The sequence below is a fragment of the Clupea harengus genome, chromosome 17 (genome assembly GCF_900700415.2).
Source record: "Clupea harengus chromosome 17, Ch_v2.0.2, whole genome shotgun sequence".
Lineage (NCBI taxonomy): Eukaryota > Metazoa > Chordata > Actinopteri > Clupeiformes > Clupeidae > Clupea > Clupea harengus.
The window spans coordinates 215,001-235,000 of record NC_045168.1 but is presented as its reverse complement, the minus strand read 5'-3'; the positions used below and the strand labels follow the sequence as shown (position 1 = coordinate 235,000).

The following is a 20,000-nucleotide window of genomic DNA, read 5'->3' as shown; positions in this document are numbered from 1 at the left end:
CGCATGCACACACACACACAGTGCACACACAGCACACACGTACAATACACACACACACATATGCACACACACTCACTCACACACACACACACATGTACACACACACACACTCACATCACACAGCACACACATAAAATACACACACACACACACACACACACTGGGCCTAGCTATAAATGTGCACAGCTTGCAAGAGGCCGCCGACACTAAGGTCATTGGTTTTGAAAGTGACAGTTTATTTCTGCTGTACATTTGAGACAGCTCAGAGTTTGGAGCGTCAGACATGACAGTAGTGTGTGTGTGTGTTAGCCCATGTACACACAGTAGTGTGTGTGTGTGTGTGTGTGAGCCCCATGTACACACAGTAGTGTGTGTGTGTGTGTGTGTGTGTGAGCCCCATGTACGCACAGTAATGTGTGTGTGTGTGTGACCCTGTGTACACACAGTAATGTGTGTGTGTGTGTGTGTGAGCCCTATGTAAACACAGTAATGTGTGTGTGTGTGTGTGTGTGTGTGTGTGTGAGCCCAATGTAAACACAGTAATGTGTGTGTGTGTGTGTGTGTGTGTGTGTGTGTGAGCCCCATGTACACACAGTAATGTGTGTGTGTGTCTGTGTGTGTGTGTGTGTGTCTGTGTGTGAGACCCATGTAAACACAGTAATGTGTGTGTGTGTGAGCTCCAGGTCTTCAAGTGGCGTTGTAGTGCAATTCTCCAAGTTCGAAATATGAGTTCCAAGAGGTCTTGAACGCAGCATTGTTGGTGAAGCAGGATGCTGTTAAACGCCACGCCTCTGGGTATGCGGGGACACGGGGACGCCATTATGCCGCCTCTGATTGGCTCAGGGATTGATGAGGGATCTGATTGGCTCAGTGATTGATGAGGGATTTGATTGGTTCAGTGATTGATGAGAGATCTGATTGGCTCAGTGATTGATCTGATTGGGTCAGTGATTGATGAGGGATCTGATTGGCTCAGTGATTGATGACGATCTGATTGGGTCAGTGATTGATGAGGGATCTGATTGGCTCAGTGATTGATGAGGGATCTGATTGGCTCTGTGATTGATAAGGGATCTGATTGGCTCAGTGATTGATCTGATTGGCTCAGTGATTGATCTGATTGGGTCAGTGATTGTTGAGGGATCTGATTGGCTCAGTGGTTGATGAGGGATCTGATTGGGTCAGTGATTGATCTGATTGGCTCCTTTGGCCTGCGTGACCTTTGACCCTTGGTTTGTGTTGCAGTCTGTGAGGGGGAGGAGTGTGGCGAAGCGGAGGGGCGGGGCAGCCTGGCGGGGTTGCCATGGTTCCACGGGACGCTGTCACGCGTGCGGGCGGCACAGCTGGTGCTGGCGGGCGGAGCCAGAAGCCACGGCCTGTTTGTGATTCGCCAGAGCGAGACACGCCCAGGGGAGTACGTCCTCACCTTCAACTTCCAGGGCAAAGCCAAGGTCAGTGTGTGTGTGTGTGTGTGTGTGTGTGTGTGTGTGCGTGTGTGTGTGCAGGCATGTATAAGTGTGTGTATTTGGATTGTAGAGGTGATTGATTTGTATGGGCAATACGATAGAGTCTCTTGAACACTTTTCTCACCCTCAAATTTGTTCTGTGTGTGCGTGCATGTTCCGTGTGTGTGTGTGTGCACGCGTGCGTGTTCTGTGTGTGTGTGTCTGTTTGTGTGTGTGTTCTGTCTGTCTGTGTGTGTGTGTGTGTGTGTGTGTTCTGTTTGTGTGTGTGCATGTGTGTTCTGTCTCTGTGTGTGTGTGTGTGTGTGTGTTCTGTCTCTGTGTGTGTGTGTGTGTGTGTGTGTGTGCAGCACCTGAGGCTGTCGGTGAATGAGACTGGCCAGTGTCACGTGCACCACCTGTGGTTTCAGACGGTGTGTGACATGCTGAGACACTTCCACACACACCCCATCCCTCTGGAGTCAGGAGGCAACGCAGACATCACACTACGCTCCTACGTACAGGTGCAGCGAGGTATGAACACACACACACACACACACACACACACACACACACACACCCCATCCTTCTGGAGTCAGGAGGCAACGCCGACATCACACTACGCTATTACGCTACGCTACGTTATTCTATGAGATTATTGTGGCCGAGATTAATGCAATACAATATTTGAACGCAGTTAACGCAACTTTGTTTACTTCCGGTGTGCGTTGACCCATGGCACGAAACCGCCGCGTGTCTGCAGTCAGTTAAATAGGAGAGACCGAGACGGTAGTTGAAGATGGAGAGAGCTGAGCGATTGTTGGGCGGAAAGTTTCAGTTTAAGAGGCAAAATGACGGAGCAATTGACAAAACTAAAGTTGTATGTAGCATTTGTCAAGCTGAATGTAGCTATCACAGAAGCAGCTCGTCTTTAAGTTATCACCTTAATGCAAAGCACCCGACAGAAAGCAGTCCCAGGTTAGATGGTCGCCAACCCACACTCCACGACTTCTCTAGGAAAATAACTAGACCAGTCCGTGAAAGGTTACCAACGCTGTAGCAGTTTGGGTTGCCGGTGACTGTCGGCCCATCAACATAGTTGAAGACGGTGGGCTGACTGAGGTGATTCGAATTGCTTCAGGGTATAATTCTTACGATTTACCGTCGAGGGGCACAATTGTGTCTTGCATACATTCCTTGTATGATGGCGAGAGAGCACAAAAAAAAATACAATTAAACAACAGTGTCTAAAATACATGCTGTCTGAAGTGATTACTCGTTAATTCATAAGATTTAGTCTTTAGAAGAAAAACAAATGTTTAATCTCGATGAATCTAGATTAATGAATTTCAAAATGTGAGATTAATTAGTTATAGAAAAAAAAACCGAGGGTCAGTTGTGTTTATGAGCACCGGCTTTTAGCTGTCGGCTCCGCTGCTTAAGAGTACAGCAGCGCATATTTTCAAGTGTAACTGTTGTACTTTTTAGTTCAGGAATAAAAGTACTCGTAGGCTGATTCGTGTTGAACACCTTGCATGTAACGTTTAATAACTACGGCCCCAAGACACAGATATCGCGATCACACATCACTCATAAGGTTGCCAGGTACAAACATAATCCCCGACTAACAGACCACTTCTACAATATACTACAGTAACCATTGAGCCGATCCCGTTTAACTGCCACAAGAGTTGTCCATCTTGTAATAAAGATCTCAATGAGGAAACACACTGTGTACTTTCTATTTTCACTGCATTTTAATATAGCCTATAAATAGTGAATTTTAATATAAAAATAATAATGATTAATCGAAAATCAATCGTTAATTCTCCCGACGATCGATTAAGACAATTTAATTGAATGCCCATCCCTAGTATGAACACACATACACACACACACACACACACAACACGCACACAACACAACACACACAGAACACACACACACAGAACACGCACGCACGCTCACACACGCACACGCACACACACACACACACACAAAAAACGCACGCACACACACTCACACACACACCGAACACGCACGCACGCACACACACACACACACACAGGCACGAACACACACACACAGACACAACACACAGACACACACAAACACACACACACACACACTCGCGGTACCTGTGAGTGAGTGTGTCCTACTGCTTAGTCACCTAGTTTGTTACATATGAAAAGCTGTGTGTGTGTGTAGGAGTTGGCACAGAGGTTCTAATTGATCCGTTGTAATGCCCCCCCCCCCCCCCCCCAGATGTCCTCGCCCCTCAGCTGCCCCCTCCTCAGAGAGAGACGGCCTGTCGGACAGATGCCCCTCCCCCCCTCAACCTGCCGGTCACCCAGGCAACTGCCTCTGCAGCAGCCGACGCCCCTCCCTCCTCAAGCCCCTCCTCCCCCAGTGCCACGCCCTTCTCCCGTGAGGGGGGGTCTGTGGGCGGGGCCCTGGGCCTGCACAGCCGCAGCAGCAGCTCTGAGCGTCTGCTGGCGCCACCCAGTGGTTCGGACGAGGATTACCACGACAGTGACGGCGCCCGCCGTACCAGGGCTGTGGAGAACCAGTACTCCTTCTACTGACGTTTGTGTGTGTGTGTTTGTGTGTTTGTGTGTGTGCACGTGTGAGTGTGAGGGTGTGGGTGTGAGGTGTGCGTGTGTCTGTGTGTGTGTGAGAGTGTGTGTGTGTGTGTGTGTGTGTGTCTGTGTGTGTGTGTGTGTGGGTGTGAGGTGTGCGTGTGTCTGTGTGTGTCTGTGAGCGAGTGTGTGTGTGTGTGTGTGAGTGTGTGTGTGTGTGTGTGAGGTGTTGCTGTTGGCTTTTCTAAATCGTAAGGCTATTTTTCTCTTTGGGTTGGGTTTGGGGCGTCTGCGCGACTCTTTTGTACAAAGTGACGTATCTGATAATGTACTTTATATTTCTGTGAATAAAACCCTTAAACAAACTGAGCAATGTGTGTGCTGGACTGTAAAGCAAGACTCAGGGCAGTGTGTGTGTGTGTGTGTTTGTGTGTGCACATGCATGTGTGTGTGTGAGTGACCAGAGAGTTTTTCAGCTGTCATGTGGATGTGGCGCCCTCTTGTGGAAGGTGACTGACATGAAACACTCTAACCTACAAGTTCACAAGTTTAATAAATTACTTCAGCAGGTACATATCAACACACACAGCCCAGCTCTGGTCCAAGGGGGACGGTGGCGTGATCCCTGGTAGTGTCGTGAGACGTGTGACGTTCTGGCTAGTCTGTGTGTGTATGTGTGTGTGTTATTCTGGCTGGTGTGTGTGTGTGCTATTATATAACCCCTTGCTTAATACAGTATTGTCTTATTGCCCTGAACTGAACCAAACTCTGACCTATGAGCCTAGATGCCATTAAACACTAGGCTGTGAGGAGAGTGTGTGTGTGAGAGAGTCTGTGTGAGACAGTGAGTGAATGTGTGTGTGTGTGTGTGTGTGTGAGAGACAGTGTGTGTGTGAGAGAGAGTGTGTGTGTGTGTGTGTGTGAGACAGTGTGTGAGTGTGAGTGTGTGTGTGAGACTGTGAGTGTGAGTGTCTGTGAGTGTGTGTGTGTGTGTGTGTGTGTGTGTGTGTGTGTGAGAGAGTGTGTGTGTGTGTGAGACTGTGTGTGTGTGTGTGAGTGTGTGTGTGTGTGTGTGAGACTGTGAGTGTGAGTGTCTGTGAGTGTGTGTGTGTGTGTGTGTGTGTGTGTGTGTGTGTGTGTGAGAGTGTGTGTGTGTGTGAGACTGTGTGTGTGTGTGTGTGTGTGACTGTGTGTGTGTGTGTGTGTGTATGTGTGTGTGAGAGAGTCACAGCACAGCAGCTTGATAAGGTAGAGCATGCGCTCACAGATACTTCACTAAGATTAAAACCGTTACCCTGCAGACCATTAGGATCAAACCCAGAGGCCGAGGGGGTCAGGGGTCATGACTCCGTCAGCTCAAGGCCAAGGGGGTCAGGGGTCACGACTCCGTCAGCTCAAGGCCAAGGGGTCAAGACTTCGTCAGCTCAAGGTCAGGGGTCACGACTCCGTCAGCTCAAGGCCAAGGGGGTCAGGACTCCGTCAGCTCAAGGGGTCAGGACTCCGTCAGCTCAAAGGGTCAGGGGTCACGACTCCGTCAGCTCCAGCACAATGGCCCCCGCTAGCGTGAGCAGCATCACAACAGTCACTTTCATGTTCTGCTGGACCATCTTCTTGTATTCCTCCATCTTCTTCATCCTCAGCATCTCTGCGCGTCGGCGCATCTCCTGCTCCCGCTGAAGCTGCGCCCCGTAGTGCCCGCGATAGAACTCGTCGAAGTTGAAATGGGTTTTACCGCCTGCGGGCCCGGTGGTGTTGGTGTGGCTCCGCGCGCGATGCTGGGGGCCGGGGGGTCTGGCGCTTACAGGATCTCTGGCCGGGGGCGTGCCGTTGCTCTGAAAGTCCCCCTGGCTAAAGATGCCGCTGTCGTACTTTCGCCGCATCCACTTGCTGCTCAGCACCGTGTAGGCCTCGCTGATCTCGGCGAAGCGCCGGGTCGCCTCCTCGCTGCCTGCGTTCTTGTCGGGGTGGAAGATGAAGGACTGCTTGTAGTAGGCGGTTTTGATCTGCGCCTGCGTGGCGTTCGGGGACACCTGCAATCATCAGATACAGGTCTATTACAGGTCTATTACAGGTCACCAGAACTCAGATACAGGTCTATTACAGGTCACCAGAACTCAGATACAGGTCTATTACAGGTCTATTACAGGTCACCAGAACTCAGATACAGGTCTATTACAGGTCACCAGAAGCAGTCATAAGAAGATTGGTGATGCAGCCTTTGTCAACTACGCCCCAAAATTATAGAACATATTACCCATTAATAATAGGTAAGCAAACACGCTAGACACTTTCAAAAGGCAGCTTAAAACCTATCTTTTTACCAAAGCATTTTCTTCATTTTCTGTGGGGTTGATACTAACTGTAACTTTCACTATTTTACTATTTCAGAAGGGTTTTATTCCTTTTATTCCTTTCATACCTTTTATCATGATTTTAGTAATCCAAGAAGCCTATCGGAACATGAGGTTCTGATACGATGTTGATCACTATTTAACTCCATGTATTACTCTCGCTGCTTGCTTTTATTGATTTTTTGTAAAACACTTTGAACTGCAACTCTTGTACGAAATGTGCTATATAAATAAAGTCTTACTATATAAATGAAGTCTTACTTACTTACCTTCAGGATGTCGTAGTAGGCGGTTCTGCTGCGGTATAGCGGGAGGGATGATTTGTCGTCCTTTTTCCAGCTGTACGGTCTAGCACAGAGCCGGTGGTTGACAGACCACAGTATAGAGTTGAACAGCCTGGACAGACCATCTGTCTGAAGCGCTGAGGTATGGTACGATCTAAACTGATGCAGTGGCATGTGCATTCTGTTGTTCAGTGTCGCCCTCGGTAGCGCATCATCCCCGACGGTCACTCTGCAGACGGAACTATGTGATCCGCGCGGAGTTGGCCGGTGATTATACCCGAACTCCTTATGTGATCGTTGTTGCTTTTGACATACTTCAAGGCTTTGACCTCGCTCGTCTAAAAATACCACATCATATCCCGTAAACCTGAGTGGCAGAGACACTGAAGACGAACGCGCGGTTGCTTGCTCGTGATTACTGCTGCAACAAACTTCAGTCTTCCCTCTATGAACAGGAGTTTTTTTGGAGTCCTCTAAACTTGGTTGCTCACCCCTCTTCTCCGGCTGTTTGCGCACTTCCGGCTCATTCGGTCCCGTGCGGTGCTCGTGTTCGGTACTGACAGGTGTAGATGGGCCAGTAGCCGCGAGCACTTTGCCAACACCAGCGGTGTCATTAAGTTTAGATGAGGAAAGGACAGAGATCCTGAAAGCTCTGAGTCCCAGCCGACGGCTGACCTCCGCCATGACGGCAGCAGGAGAGCCGAGCGCAGAATGTCAATATCCGTCATAACTCACAACGACCAATGAGTTGCAGGATTAGCCGGAAGTAGTCACTAACCTTCCCCTTGCGGCCCGAGTTCTCGGTAAACTTAAGCCATCTAATTCATTTAGTTTTCCATTTATTCCTCCCAAGCTATTTAGAAATCTATTTTATATTAAGATAAAAGTTTCTAGGCTGGTGGACATCGATCTTTGCTTTTGTGTTTATGCGTGTCCTTTAAATGGGTACTCCCTGTCCCACAAAGATGACATCACAGTCATATACACATGCATGTGGTTCCCTTCCATTGCTGCATCGTATAGCAGTCGCTCCCTCTAAACTTGCCGGATTTTTAAACGTTTGAGTTTTGTTTGCAGCCAAAATCAATCATGTCAAGCTGTAGAAGACCCGAGCATATGGCACCTCCGGAGGTGGTGAGTAGCGCAGCTACATGCACCTTTGCGCAGCTTTGAGCCGTTTGTGGTCAATCTCTCACTGGCATCGCGTAGACATATTGCTAGCTAGCTAGTTGAGTCTAGTCCAACATTAGTTTGACTAACGGGAAAGTCCTTTTTGTAATCAGTCATCCATTGGCTTGCTTGATTGTTTGGATGGGTGGATAGAGAACTAATTTGATACAGTCATAATGCAAGTTAGCTGCTAATTAATCGTTTCAAACACCACAACGTTCAAACTTTTTCAGTAAGCATAACTAGCGAGAACAGGCAACAAAGTTAGGAGGCAGAATGCAAGCGTACCTCAATGTAAAACTAATACTTATTTTGCGGTTTCCCTCTAGTTCTACAATGAAGAGGAGGCAAAGAAATACACACGAAAGTAAGTCTGTGACCTAGTGATGTTTTCAAATGTTTATGATCTGTTAAAGGTGTATTCCTCAACCCTGGCGAAAGATTGTTGCTATGTCAAATACACTGTGATGTCCTGTGGGAATTGGAGCAAAACAGTAATGCTGAACCGTTAAACTGGTGACCTAATAACTAATGAATGGTAATATTCTGACATGGCTTCAGTGGGAATTGGAACCACTGGAATAATGTGTTTGAGAAGCCAATGGGGGGCGGGGGACTTCAGCCCCTTTATTCATCAGTCACCAGAGTATCAGAGTCCCAGTGATTTATAATGGAGGACTGGGCCTTTAATGACATGTTTCTGTGGTGGTCAGTCCCCGTTGTTGCTGATAACTGCTCACTCCTTTGCAGCTCTCGCATCATTGAGATCCAGAGCCAGATGTCTGAGCGTGCCGTGGAGCTGCTGAGCCTCCCAGAAGACCAGGCCTGCTTCCTTCTGGACGTGGGGTGTGTGTGTGTGTGTGTCTCTGTGTGTGTGTCTCTGTGTGTGTGTGTGTGTGTGTGTGTGTGTGTGTGTGTGTGTGTGTGTGTGTGTGTGTGTGTGTGTGTGTGTGTGGTTCTGGAGTGGACTTGAAGGGTCGTGTGTGAAGGAAGTGACATTACTGGTGCCAAGTTAGCTCTGGAGTAAAGGTTCCATCGGTCAGCTGTTTTTACCTGATGCTAGTGTGTGTGTGTGTGTGTGTGTGTGTGTGTGTGTGTGTGTGTGTGTTTCAGGTGCGGCTCAGGCTTGAGTGGGGACTATCTGTCTGAGGAGGGCCATTACTGGGTTGGTGTGGATATCAGTCCAGCCATGCTGGGTATGTTCTAATGTTTTAAGTGCTGGTGTGACGGTGGTCAAACTGAGGACTGACGAATACTGCAACTGCTTAGTTCTTTTATTCCTGTTCATGCACCAATATCACAGTTGGTACACAGCATCTGCACCAATAAAATCAAATGATAAAATACATTCAGTACGGCAGGACGGTTAGCTAGCTTACGGAACGTGTAGAATGGGAAATTCCCAGCGAACTAGCTAGCTAATCAGTGTGTATAATGATGAACCTCGTGGTATACAAAATATGGTAAAACTCTCTGCCCATTGATAAAACTTCTTTACAAACAACACAATACACACTAATCATATAAACTACATGTAATATGTCGAAGTTGTCGACATTCATTGCATTTATCAATCTGGAAGTTTATAAATCGTGTGGGTCATTTTGTACAGTGGACCTACCGTTGACAGGCAAACTTTTTCTGTCTAGTAACGGCAACTGTACACACATATAAACTGCAGACCTGCAGTACACCACAGCTCCAGAGGTGGCTCCAAAACACCAACATTATTTACAACTGAATTATGGCGAAACTCATTATATATACATTATATAGTTAAACAGATGTTTCAACTCCGTTACACTGGGTATGTTCTAAGTGCTTGGTGTGTTCTGAGACCTGCACAGCTGTGCCACTGAGTGTCAGTACTGAGCTGTGTGTGTGTGTGTGTGTGTGTGTGTGTGTGTGTGTTTCAGACGTGGCTATCGAGCGGGAGGTGGAGGGGGGGCTTGTCCTCGCTGATATGGGGGAGGGCGTCCCCTTCAGGCCAGGCACGTTTGACGGCTGCATCAGGTAAGGCAAGAGGACTGGGGCAGTTAGGGGTGAGGGGTAGTAGAACTGTGCTGAACTGTGGAGTGTGTTGGAGTCAGATTTGTGAACGTGTGTGTGTGTGTGTGTTCCATCTTCAGCATATCTGCTCTCCAGTGGCTCTGCAACGCTGACAAGAAGTGCCACAGTCCCCCCAGAAGACTCTACACTTTCTTCAGCTCCCTCTACGCCTGCCTGGTATAAACACAGACACACACACACACACACACACACACACACACACACACACACACACACACACACACACACACACACACACACACACCCACCCCTCTACTCCTGCCAGGTATAAACACACTCTCTCGCTCACTCTCTCCCACACACATTCTCTCTTACTCACTCACATACATACATATACACACACACACACTCTTTCTTGCTCACTCGCATACATACATACAGACACACACACACACATAGGCCTGCTGTGGTTTTGTGATGGCAACACAAGGCTTGTGTGTTGCATTAGATATTTTATTACATTAGTGTAATGTGTGTGTGTGTGTGTGTGTGTGTGTGTGTGTGTGTTTAGACCAGAGGTGGACGCGCAGTCTTCCAGGTCTACCCAGAAAACTCTGAACAGGTCAGTGCAAATACACATGAGCTCATCTGCACCCCCCCACACACACCCACACACACACACACACGCACGCACACACGTGTCCTACCCATATTCACCCTAGTGTGTGTGTGTGTGTGTGTGTGTGTGTCAGCTGGAGCTGATCACTGCCCAGGCTATGAGGGCAGGCTTTACCGGAGGCATGGTGGTGGATTACCCCAACAGCACCAAGGCAAAGAAGTAAGAGACGCCGTGTGTGTGTGTGTGTGTGTGTGTGTGTGTGTGTGTGTGTGTGTGTGTGTGTGTGTGTGTGTGACACTTGAATGACAACTCCTTAGAAAGTGTTCTTAAAGACTCTCCAAATACTCCTGACATTGTTGTTGTTGTTGATGATCTTTTAAAAACCATTGTGATTCTGGAAGTGGGTTGTTGCTTTGACATGTATATGGACCTGTGTTTCTCTGAAAAAATGTTAAAATATCAGCCATTAACTCATGCTCTGACAGTAGGTGGTTATAGTACAAAACTAGTTGTACTCATTTATGGTAGTCTTGGACATGTTCATAGACTCTGTGTTAGAGTATTGCAAATTGCTGGACTTAATAAGAAGAACTCTAAGCAAATAGCCAAATACTGCTCTGTCAGCAATCATAGGCAGTCTGCATATATGGAGAAGGCGCTGCCATCTCTACCCCTGATATGACTATGTATTCATCTACTGATTCACTTGGCTGTTAATACTTGCACAGTGTTTGTGTTGTTGTGTGAGACATAATAGGCTCTTTATTAATATTTGGATGCTGTGGTGTTGTAATCAGTATTGGTCATTCCAAATAAATTAATCAAATGTGTGAGTGATCTGGATGAGTGTGTTCATATGTTTGTTTTTGTCTTTGCCCCCGGCAGGTTCTTTCTCTGCCTGTTTGCTGGAGTGATCGGAGTGCTGCCCAAGGTGAGTCTAAATCATCTCTGAGTCTTGGGCTTAAACTTTATGACCCTCTGGTCTTGGCGTCCCAGTCTTAATCATCTCTGAGTCTTGGTCTTAATCATCTCTGAGTCTTGGTCTTGGTCCCAGTCTTAATCATCTCTGAGTCCCAGTCTTAAACTTCATGACCCTCTGGTCTCTTAAGGCTAATTTATGGTCGTCCGTTTGCGGAGACACAGAGAGCCCTCTCCGTCGTTGCAAACCCTCTCCGAACACGCACGCACGCACGCACGCACGCACGCACGCACGCACGCACGCTAAGTGGTCTAAGGTTGGGGGTTAGGGGTTAGGATTAGGGTCCCTGTGGTCTAAGGTTGGGGGTTAGGGTCCCTGTGGTCTAAGGTTAGGGGTTAGGATTAGGGTCCCTGTGGTCTAAGGTTGGGGGTTAGGGGTTAGGATTAGGGTCCCTGTGGTCTAAGGTTGGGGGTTAGGGTCCCTGTGGTCTAAGGTTAGGGGTTAGGATTAGGGTCCCTGTGGTCTAAGGTTGGGGGTTAGGGTCCCTGTGGTCTAAGGTTGGGGATTAGGGATTAGGGTCCCTGTGGTCTAAGGTTGGGGATTAGGGTCCCTGTGGTCTAAGGTTGGGGATTAGGGTCCCTGTGGTCTAAGGTTGGGGATTAGGGTCCCTGTGGTCTAAGGTTGTTTTGTCTGGTTATCGTTCCAGGGCCTCGGAGCGGAGACGGCAGAGAGAGGAATGTCTTCTCAGGCCAACTTCACAGCGCATAGGTGAGGACACGCACGCACACACACACACACACACACACACACACACACACACACACACACACACACACTGAGACTAGGCCTCATGTTATTAGTCAGAGGCTGGTCCTCATGTTGAAGGACACACACACACACACACACACACACACACACACACACACTGAGACTAGGCCTCATGTTATTAGTCAGAGGCTGGTCCTCATGTTATTAGTCAGAGGCTGGTCCTCATGTTGAAGGTCACACACACACACACACACTGAGACTAGGCCTCATGTTATTACCGTACTTTCCGGACTATAAGCCGCTACTTTTTTCCCATGCTTTGAACCTCGCGGCTTAAACAATGACGCGGCTAATTTATGGATTATGATACCTGTGACTGTATACGGTGGCTTTGTGTTTACGGTGGCTTTGTGGAGCTAGGATGCTAGCATGGATGCAGCATGGATGGATTAGCTCCAGGCGATTTCTCAGTATCTCTCAATAACTTAACTAATGTCAAAATAACCACAGTCTACCGGCGTAGACAGAACACAACTCAAAACACTTTAGAAAATAAAAGTGTAATACAATACAAATCCAGTCTTTTCAAGTTCTTTAGCTCACTGGTTTCAAACTAGCGTCTTTCTTCTATCTATCTGTCTTCAATCTAACGTTCTAGCTTCTGATTGACTCTTGCAACTGTGCTCTCTTAAAGCAACAGTGCACTTATCGTAACTGGCAAAACTAATAATCACTATTGTATTACTTTTGATATTCATTTTAGCCTGTGTAAAGTTAATTTGTTTCAATGTACCGGTAGGCACCTGCGGCTTATAGACATGTGCGGCTTATGTATGTTAAAAATAATTATTTTTGAAAAATTCAGTGGGTGAGGCTTATATTCAGGTGCGCTTAATAGTCCGGAAATTACGGTAGTCAGAGGCTGGTCCTCATGTTGAAGGACACACACACACACACACACACACACACACTGAGACTAGGCCTCATGTTATTAGTCAGAGGCTGGTCCTCATGTTATTAGTTAGAGGCTGGTCCTCATGTTATTAGATTAGAGGCTGGTCGTCATGGTGAAGGTCGGGCTCATAATCAGTAGAGGGTCACCCCTCCCCCCCTGCTGATTGGGCGGTTTGTGACCAAGAGGAAGAGAGGGTGTCGTCCCCCCAGCCAGCAGATGGGCTCTGGGGGGTTTTCCCCCCTCAGACAGACACACACACACACACACACACACACACACACACTGAAACACGTGAGCTCACACACACAAAACTGCACTTTCATACGCACACATGCCGACCTACACAATTTAACCACACAAATGTACACACACACACACAAACAAACAAACGTACGCACTGCACACCATCTGAAGGTGGCAGCTAAGCGGTGGCTTGAACCGAAACATAAACACACAACGTGAAGGTTTAACACGTAAACATAAACACACAACGTGAAGGTTTAACACGTGCACGTAAACACACAGCGTGAAGGTTTAACACGTAAACAGAAACACACAACGTGAAGGTTTAACACGTGCACATAAACACACAACGTGAAGGTTTAACACGTGCACATAAACATAAACACACAACGTGAAGGTTTAACACAAACAAACAACGAACAAACAAGGCTGACTGCAGTCCGTTTTTTTATTGCACGAACAACTCACAGCAACACACACGTGTTATATATATATATATGGAGGCGACCAGGACACACTACACACACGCACACGCAGGCCTGAGGTCGCCGTGAATTTTTGCTCTGCTTTTAACCCATCCCGGATCGTCCCTCCTCCAGGATCCTCCAGGAGCAGTGGGCAGCTTCTCAGCGCCCGGGGACCAAGTGAACCGTCCGTCTCGATCAGGGACGGACAGGATTGTTCTGTTCTTTTTGCATGTTTTTCTGTTGGGATTATTAGCGGAGGAAACCCCTTGTGAATATAATAATAATTAAGACCTTTGTCAGGTTTTTAATGGCACACACGACACACTGGAACACACACGTGCATATATGGAGGCGACACAGGACACACACACACACACGCAGGTAGGCCTGAGGTCGCGGTGAATTTATTTTCTGCTTTTTCCCATCCTGGACCGTCCTTCCTCAAGGACCCCCCAGGAGCAGTGGGCAGCTTTGCAGCGCCCGGGGACCAAGTGAAGTGAACTGTCCATCTTTGGTCAGGGATGGACATGAGTTCTGTTATTTTGCATGTTTTTACTGTTGGGGTTCTTAGTGGAGGAAACCCCTTGTGAACACGGGGAGAACATGCAAACTCCACACAGAAAGGCCCGGGAGATAGCCCACTTGAGCACTGTGCACTCTGGGGAGGACCTGCCCCCCAGAGCCAACAGAGTAAACATAAACACACAACGTGAAGGTTTAACACGTAAACATAAACACACAACATGAAGGTTTAACACGTAAACATAAACACTAGGGGTGGGAATCTCTTGGCACCTCACGATTCGATTCGATTCCGATTCAGAGGTCAACGATTCGATTCTAAACCGATTATCGATTATCAATTCTAAACCGATAAAACGATTATCGATGCATCTCGATTTTTAAAACATTTGAGTTTGCTACTCAGAGTCTCAAATCACTTCCTACTTTGTGTTTGATAATTAAAGAAAAACAACAGATGAATTACCTTCTCTATTTTTTTATTAGAGAAAAAGCTTTTCCTTGTCACAATTATGACTTTCTATGAACAATGCAATAATCGATGCTCTTGCATTTCAACAGAAAATGAATGTGTTAAAAAAATCGATTATAAACTTTTCTGAATCGAAACAGAATCGTTCTAGAGCAGAGGTCTTCAACCGGGGGTCCGCGACCCCCAGGGGGTCCGCGGAGGTACTGCAGGGGGTCCGCCAAATTATTTCATCTGAAGCATTTTTACCCTTTTCCAAAAATAAAAAACGTCCAAAAGACTACATAAAGATAAACAGAACGTAAAAATGGCTTTCTATTCCTTACAAATAATACATAGGCTACCCATGAGTCTTCACGCGATCATTTGATCATAATGGCAACATATGCACTTTTAGCTACATTTAGCTATCTGGTGCCAAAAGACGTTACCTGCCATAACCATACAATTTGAAATAATTGATCGTTTTGTAATTTCTCGGAACAACACCACTGATGGCGGTTCAGATGATCTACCTTCAGAGGATACCAACACCCCTTCCATGAACAGCGAAAAGCGCAAACGGGAGAAGACACGTAAATATTCAGAGAATTATCTGAAGTTTGCCTTCACCTACAAAGAGACCGATGGTGAAGAATTATGTGTGGTTTGCTCTTCCGTGCTATCAAACGAAACTATGAAACCATCAAAGAGGCAACGACACATGTTTAACATGTGCGCGTAAACGTTAAACCCATGCTTGTCCCCTGATGTTATTGGTGTTGTTTCCGTGGCAACAGGTCTCGCTTCAAGAACATGAAGGGCAAGAGCGTGAAGAAGAGCAGAGACTGGGTGCTGGAGAAGAAGGAGAGGAGGAGGAGGCAGGGCAGGTGAGTTTGTGTGTGTGTGTGTGTGTGTGTGGGTGCACCCACTCACCTACTGTGTGTGCGTGTGCAGCTGTAATGACGTGTGTGTGTGTGTGCACCTGTAATGATGTGTGTGTGCACCTGTAATGATGTGTGTGTGTGTGTGTGTGTGTGTGTGTGTGTGTGTGTGTGCACCTGTAATGATGTGTGTGTGTGTGTGTGTGTGTGTGTGTGTGTGTGTGTGCACATGTAATGATTGTGTGTGTGTGCACCTGTAATCCTCCAGGGGCGTGCGGGCTGACACTAAGTACACAGGTCGTCACAGGAGACCTCACTTCTGAGCGACCCGTATCCAGCTGGACCGGACTGGCCCGACTGTTCCCCTACCCTGCCCCCCTCCCTCATACCCAGCTGGACCCGACCTGCCCCCCCCCATACCCAGCTGGACCCGACCTGCAGTCCTGGGTGGGGGTGGGGGTGGGGGCTCCTGCCCCGCAGCCTGCAGTGCCCATGGGGCCCAGAGATGGCAGCAGAGATGCGCCCCTCCACAGCGGGCTGTTTGAATGAATGTAAATACACGTGTGTAGTATGTTTGAATGAGTGTACATACATGTAGTATGTTTAAATGAGTGTAAGTACATGTAGTATGTAGTATGTTTGAATGAGTGTAAATACATGTAGTATGTAGCAGGACATAAAACAGTGTTTCCCAACATTACTGTGTGTTTACTGGTTCTTACCTTTAGGCCTTTGAACATGTGCTTTTTCAGGCCTTCAACTACAAACACATCCTTCAAAACAATGCTTAAACGAGCAGTATGGGCATTAAGAGAATTTCTTGTTCGACGTCAACAGGTGGCGCTATTGTGCGCGATTGGTTAAACCTGCGCTCACCATGGTCCCTGCTGCCACCGTTGCATCCAAATGACGTCACCAAATACTTAACTTGTACATTTACGTTTTCATCCTGGAAATCCGTTTACGGTGCTCCATTGTGTATTTTATTGGTCAGGTCAGGACCAATACATATATGTGTGTGTGTGTGTGTGTGTGTGTGTGTCTGAGGACCACGCGGAAACAGCCCGATGCTTCCGTCATTTATGGGTTAAACGCACTTGCACGCGCTCTCGTCCTTCATTAAACACGCGTCACCCCCACTGTCGGGGGGCCCTCCCATAGACATATATGCCTTGCCTCCAAAAGGAAAGTGGAAAGCCAGGCGGAGGAATCACGTTTGGAGATGCGCGTTCACAGTATTTGTACTGCTCACGCACACGCCTGCTATCAAAGGTCTTTGGAAAAAGAATTCCCATTGTCGGGTGAAATCGGTGACTTTTCACGGCGATTACTCGTGACGACAAACCGACAGGTGTGGAGACAAAGTTTGACTGATCATGAAGGACCGGACAAATGAACTTAGACATGTAAGTAGTGCAACATTAGCTTTTGGAATTCTCAACTTCATCCAAAATGGTACAGCCAATTGATGAATGAATGGTGGAATTGTGTCATATTCTCCTTTTCCCGGTATTTTTGGAGAAAGCAACAGTTGTTCCGTTCCTCTAAAGTCCGCCTCTAGTCACGTTAACCTCAGCACGAGCCTAGTTCTAGTTTGTACTACTTATGTCATTTTTGTTTGTTTTTCATCGGTGGTGCTTTAAAGTGTGTTATTGTATAACTGTGAATGATTAACGGGGTGCTGATGTCATTTTAACCGAGTTATGGCGGAACTCGCCAGTGAGCATTAGATGCGACTCCTGTCAGATCAGGCTTGTGGAGGTGTTGGAGCCGTGATTCCTCACTGGAGAGATGAGCCAGAAGCGTTTCTGCGCATGCTCAGTTCGGCGCAGCGGCCGCTATCTCTTAAAGTTTCCACCCCAGAGAGCGCGAGCCCATCTTATGCCATCACACACACATACACACACACACACAAACACACACACACACACAAACACTTACATCACACACACACACACACACACTCACAAACACTCCCATCACACACACACATACACACACTCCCATCACACACACACTCACAAACACTCACACCACACAAACACATACACACACACACACACACACACTCCCATCACACACACATACACACACTCACAAACACTCCCATCACACACACACACACTCTCATCACACACACACAGTGGTGTATAAAGTACCCAAAAGCCATACTTGAGTAAAAGCAAAGATACCTTACTGGAAAATGACTCAAGTAAAAGTAAAAGTAACCTTTTAGAATACTACTTGAGTAAAAGTCTTAAAGTATCTGATCTTTACTGCACTTAAGTATCAAAAGTAATTTTCTGATTAAATGTACTCAAGTATTGAAAGTAAAAGTACAAGTAAATGCTGTTAATAAAAAAGCAAAGGGTCAGAATTTTGAGAATTATGAAGTTTATTCCGACTAGAATGAGCATACTTATAAACTGGGCCTTATTACACAATAGGCAATACTAAAGCAGCACATTGTAACATTCTGTGAATGGGCAACCTACTCCTGAGTATCCCAAGGTATTCATAAGGCACAACCTGAGAGCAATAACCTGGCGATCTGATACAAAGCCATAGCATTACATCAGGATCATCAGTTTTACAAGCAATTGATCACTACAGTGACTGTGAAATACTTTCAGCAACATGCACACACATCCCTTGAACAATAACGTTGCTAGCAGCTATCTTGCTCCACACTGCTACGTTACTGTACTGTACTTTAGATTGTCACCATCCTAGCTAGCTAGCTAGATACCTCGCCAGAGATGGAATAAAGAATAATAATAATCTTTGTAGGTTATTAGCTGCTTGAAATATTATATACAGATCTTACCCAGCGGTGAAAGAACATGACTAGTCTACAAGGTTCTGCTGGTGGCATTTAATGAAGAGGTCGTGGGGTTTCTCATTTTTTGATTGAGACCTGAATGCTTTTGCTTCGATTATTGTTGTGTCCCCTTCGTTGTTGATCTTAATGTTTTGGATATATCCTTCCACTGCATATTGCAGTCCATTATGCCTTGTTCTGGAGGATATCGCGGAGATATTACTCCAAAAAGTTCAACGAGTTCAAAAGACGTAGCAACAGTAACTAAGCAGGGCTTTTGCGAACGGTCAATAGCGCATTAACGTGTGCTAGGACCACTGATTCGCCAAACCTGCTTGCAGTCTGTGTTCTACCACAGTCCCCGTTGTTGGTCTCATCACTCTCATGATTCATTTTTTTTCTAAAGATGATTTGAATTTGTAACGAGTAACGAAGGTTTCAGGGGAAATGTATCCGAGTAAAAGTATCAGTTTTCTTTGCAAAATGTAGCGAAGTAAAAGTAAAAGTAAACAGAAATATAAGTAGTAAAGTAAAGTACAGATATCCAAAAAAAACGACTTAAGTACAGTAACGAACTTTTTCTACTTCGTTACTATACAACACTGCACACACATACACACACACACACTCACAAACACTCCCATCACACACACACACACACACACACACTCCCATCACACACACATACACACACACACACTCACTCACATCACACACACTCACAAACACTCCCATCATCACACAGACGAAACTCCACAACTCAACGAAAAACAACTTAGAATTGCACCTAGAAACGCCTCAGCCAAATGGTCAAAATGAGTCAATGGTTTTATTCTGATAGCACACGATTTATTTTGTGAGGTGACATCCGTAGTCGGCCGTGGACTAGACTGCTTAACTAGAAGGCAGACCCAAATGACCAGTTGTAGCTAATCACTGGGTGAACAGAAAGTTAACAAAGTGGACAGGTTCAATCGGGAGAAAGTCTTCTGTTCAAACCTCCTTGGGTTGGCCCATCCTGCTGGAGCAGCTCAGTGGCTACGGGCTGAGGCTACGGGCTGTGTTCCCCCATGGTGGTCCTTAAGTCCTGTAAAAGCGCCCTGATATCCCTTCCATGCGATGATTCAAGTGGAGATACCCCAGAGTCACGGCAGACAGGAGGAGAGGGGAACACACACACACACACACACACATGGGGGTCCTTAAGTCCTGTAAAAGTGCCTTATATCCCTTCCATGCGATGATTCAAGTGGAGATACCCCAGAGTCACGGCAGACAGAAGGAGAGGGGAAGAGGGAGGGTCATGTAATGGCGGAGCCTGTTCTTATTAGCTGGGCACTGAACATCCTCAGTGAGGGATGAACCTGAGGAGGAGAGGACCTCTCTCATTCTCTCTCTCTCTCTCACACACACACACACACACACACACACACTCCCCTATGGCTCACCATCACACTCATTCTCTCTCTCTCTCTCTCTCTCTCTCTCTCTCTCTCTCTCTCTCTCTCTCACACACAC

At 46.8% G+C, this 20,000-nt stretch overlaps 4 protein-coding genes across 4 annotated transcripts in view; 3 read left to right on the top strand and 1 right to left on the bottom strand.

Annotated features, from left to right (window-relative positions):
• Window positions 1-4,102, top strand: part of LOC105911005 (SH2B adapter protein 2) — a 24,867-nt gene extending 20,765 nt beyond the window's left edge. Inside the window, exons 7-9 of the mRNA XM_031584114.2 lie at window positions 1,246-1,451; window positions 1,814-1,976; window positions 3,708-4,102. Of these exons, the coding sequence (XP_031439974.1) occupies window positions 1,246-1,451; window positions 1,814-1,976; window positions 3,708-4,027 (689 nt within the window). The 3' untranslated portion in view covers window positions 4,028-4,102. The remainder of the gene's footprint in view (window positions 1-1,245; window positions 1,452-1,813; window positions 1,977-3,707) is intronic.
• A 1,089-nt stretch (window positions 4,103-5,191) lies between these two features.
• LOC105911007 lies at window positions 5,192-7,437 on the bottom strand. The gene is made up of 2 exons (XM_012839775.3): window positions 6,642-7,437; window positions 5,192-6,051 (listed from the first exon to the last, which is right to left on the bottom strand). Exons 1-2 carry the CDS (start codon window positions 7,338-7,340, stop codon window positions 5,545-5,547), a joined length of 1,206 nt encoding a protein of 401 aa, XP_012695229.2. The 5' UTR covers window positions 7,341-7,437; the 3' UTR covers window positions 5,192-5,544.
• A 178-nt stretch (window positions 7,438-7,615) lies between these two features.
• Window positions 7,616-16,093, top strand: bud23 (BUD23 rRNA methyltransferase and ribosome maturation factor). The gene is made up of 12 exons (XM_031584130.2): window positions 7,616-7,790; window positions 8,156-8,193; window positions 8,577-8,672; window positions 8,940-9,022; window positions 9,743-9,839; window positions 9,956-10,052; window positions 10,408-10,458; window positions 10,589-10,674; window positions 11,341-11,386; window positions 12,081-12,142; window positions 15,578-15,667; window positions 15,930-16,093. The coding sequence occupies exons 1-12, from the start codon at window positions 7,746-7,748 to the stop codon at window positions 15,982-15,984; spliced, it is 846 nt and encodes a 281-aa protein (XP_031439990.1). The 5' UTR covers window positions 7,616-7,745; the 3' UTR covers window positions 15,985-16,093.
• Window positions 16,094-16,835: 742 nt separating this feature from the next.
• The window catches only part of stx1a (syntaxin 1A (brain)), a 28,009-nt gene continuing 24,844 nt past the window's right edge, over window positions 16,836-20,000 (top strand). Inside the window, exon 1 of the mRNA XM_031584068.2 lies at window positions 16,836-17,067. Within this exon, the coding sequence (XP_031439928.1) occupies window positions 17,038-17,067 (30 nt within the window). The 5' untranslated portion in view covers window positions 16,836-17,037. The remainder of the gene's footprint in view (window positions 17,068-20,000) is intronic.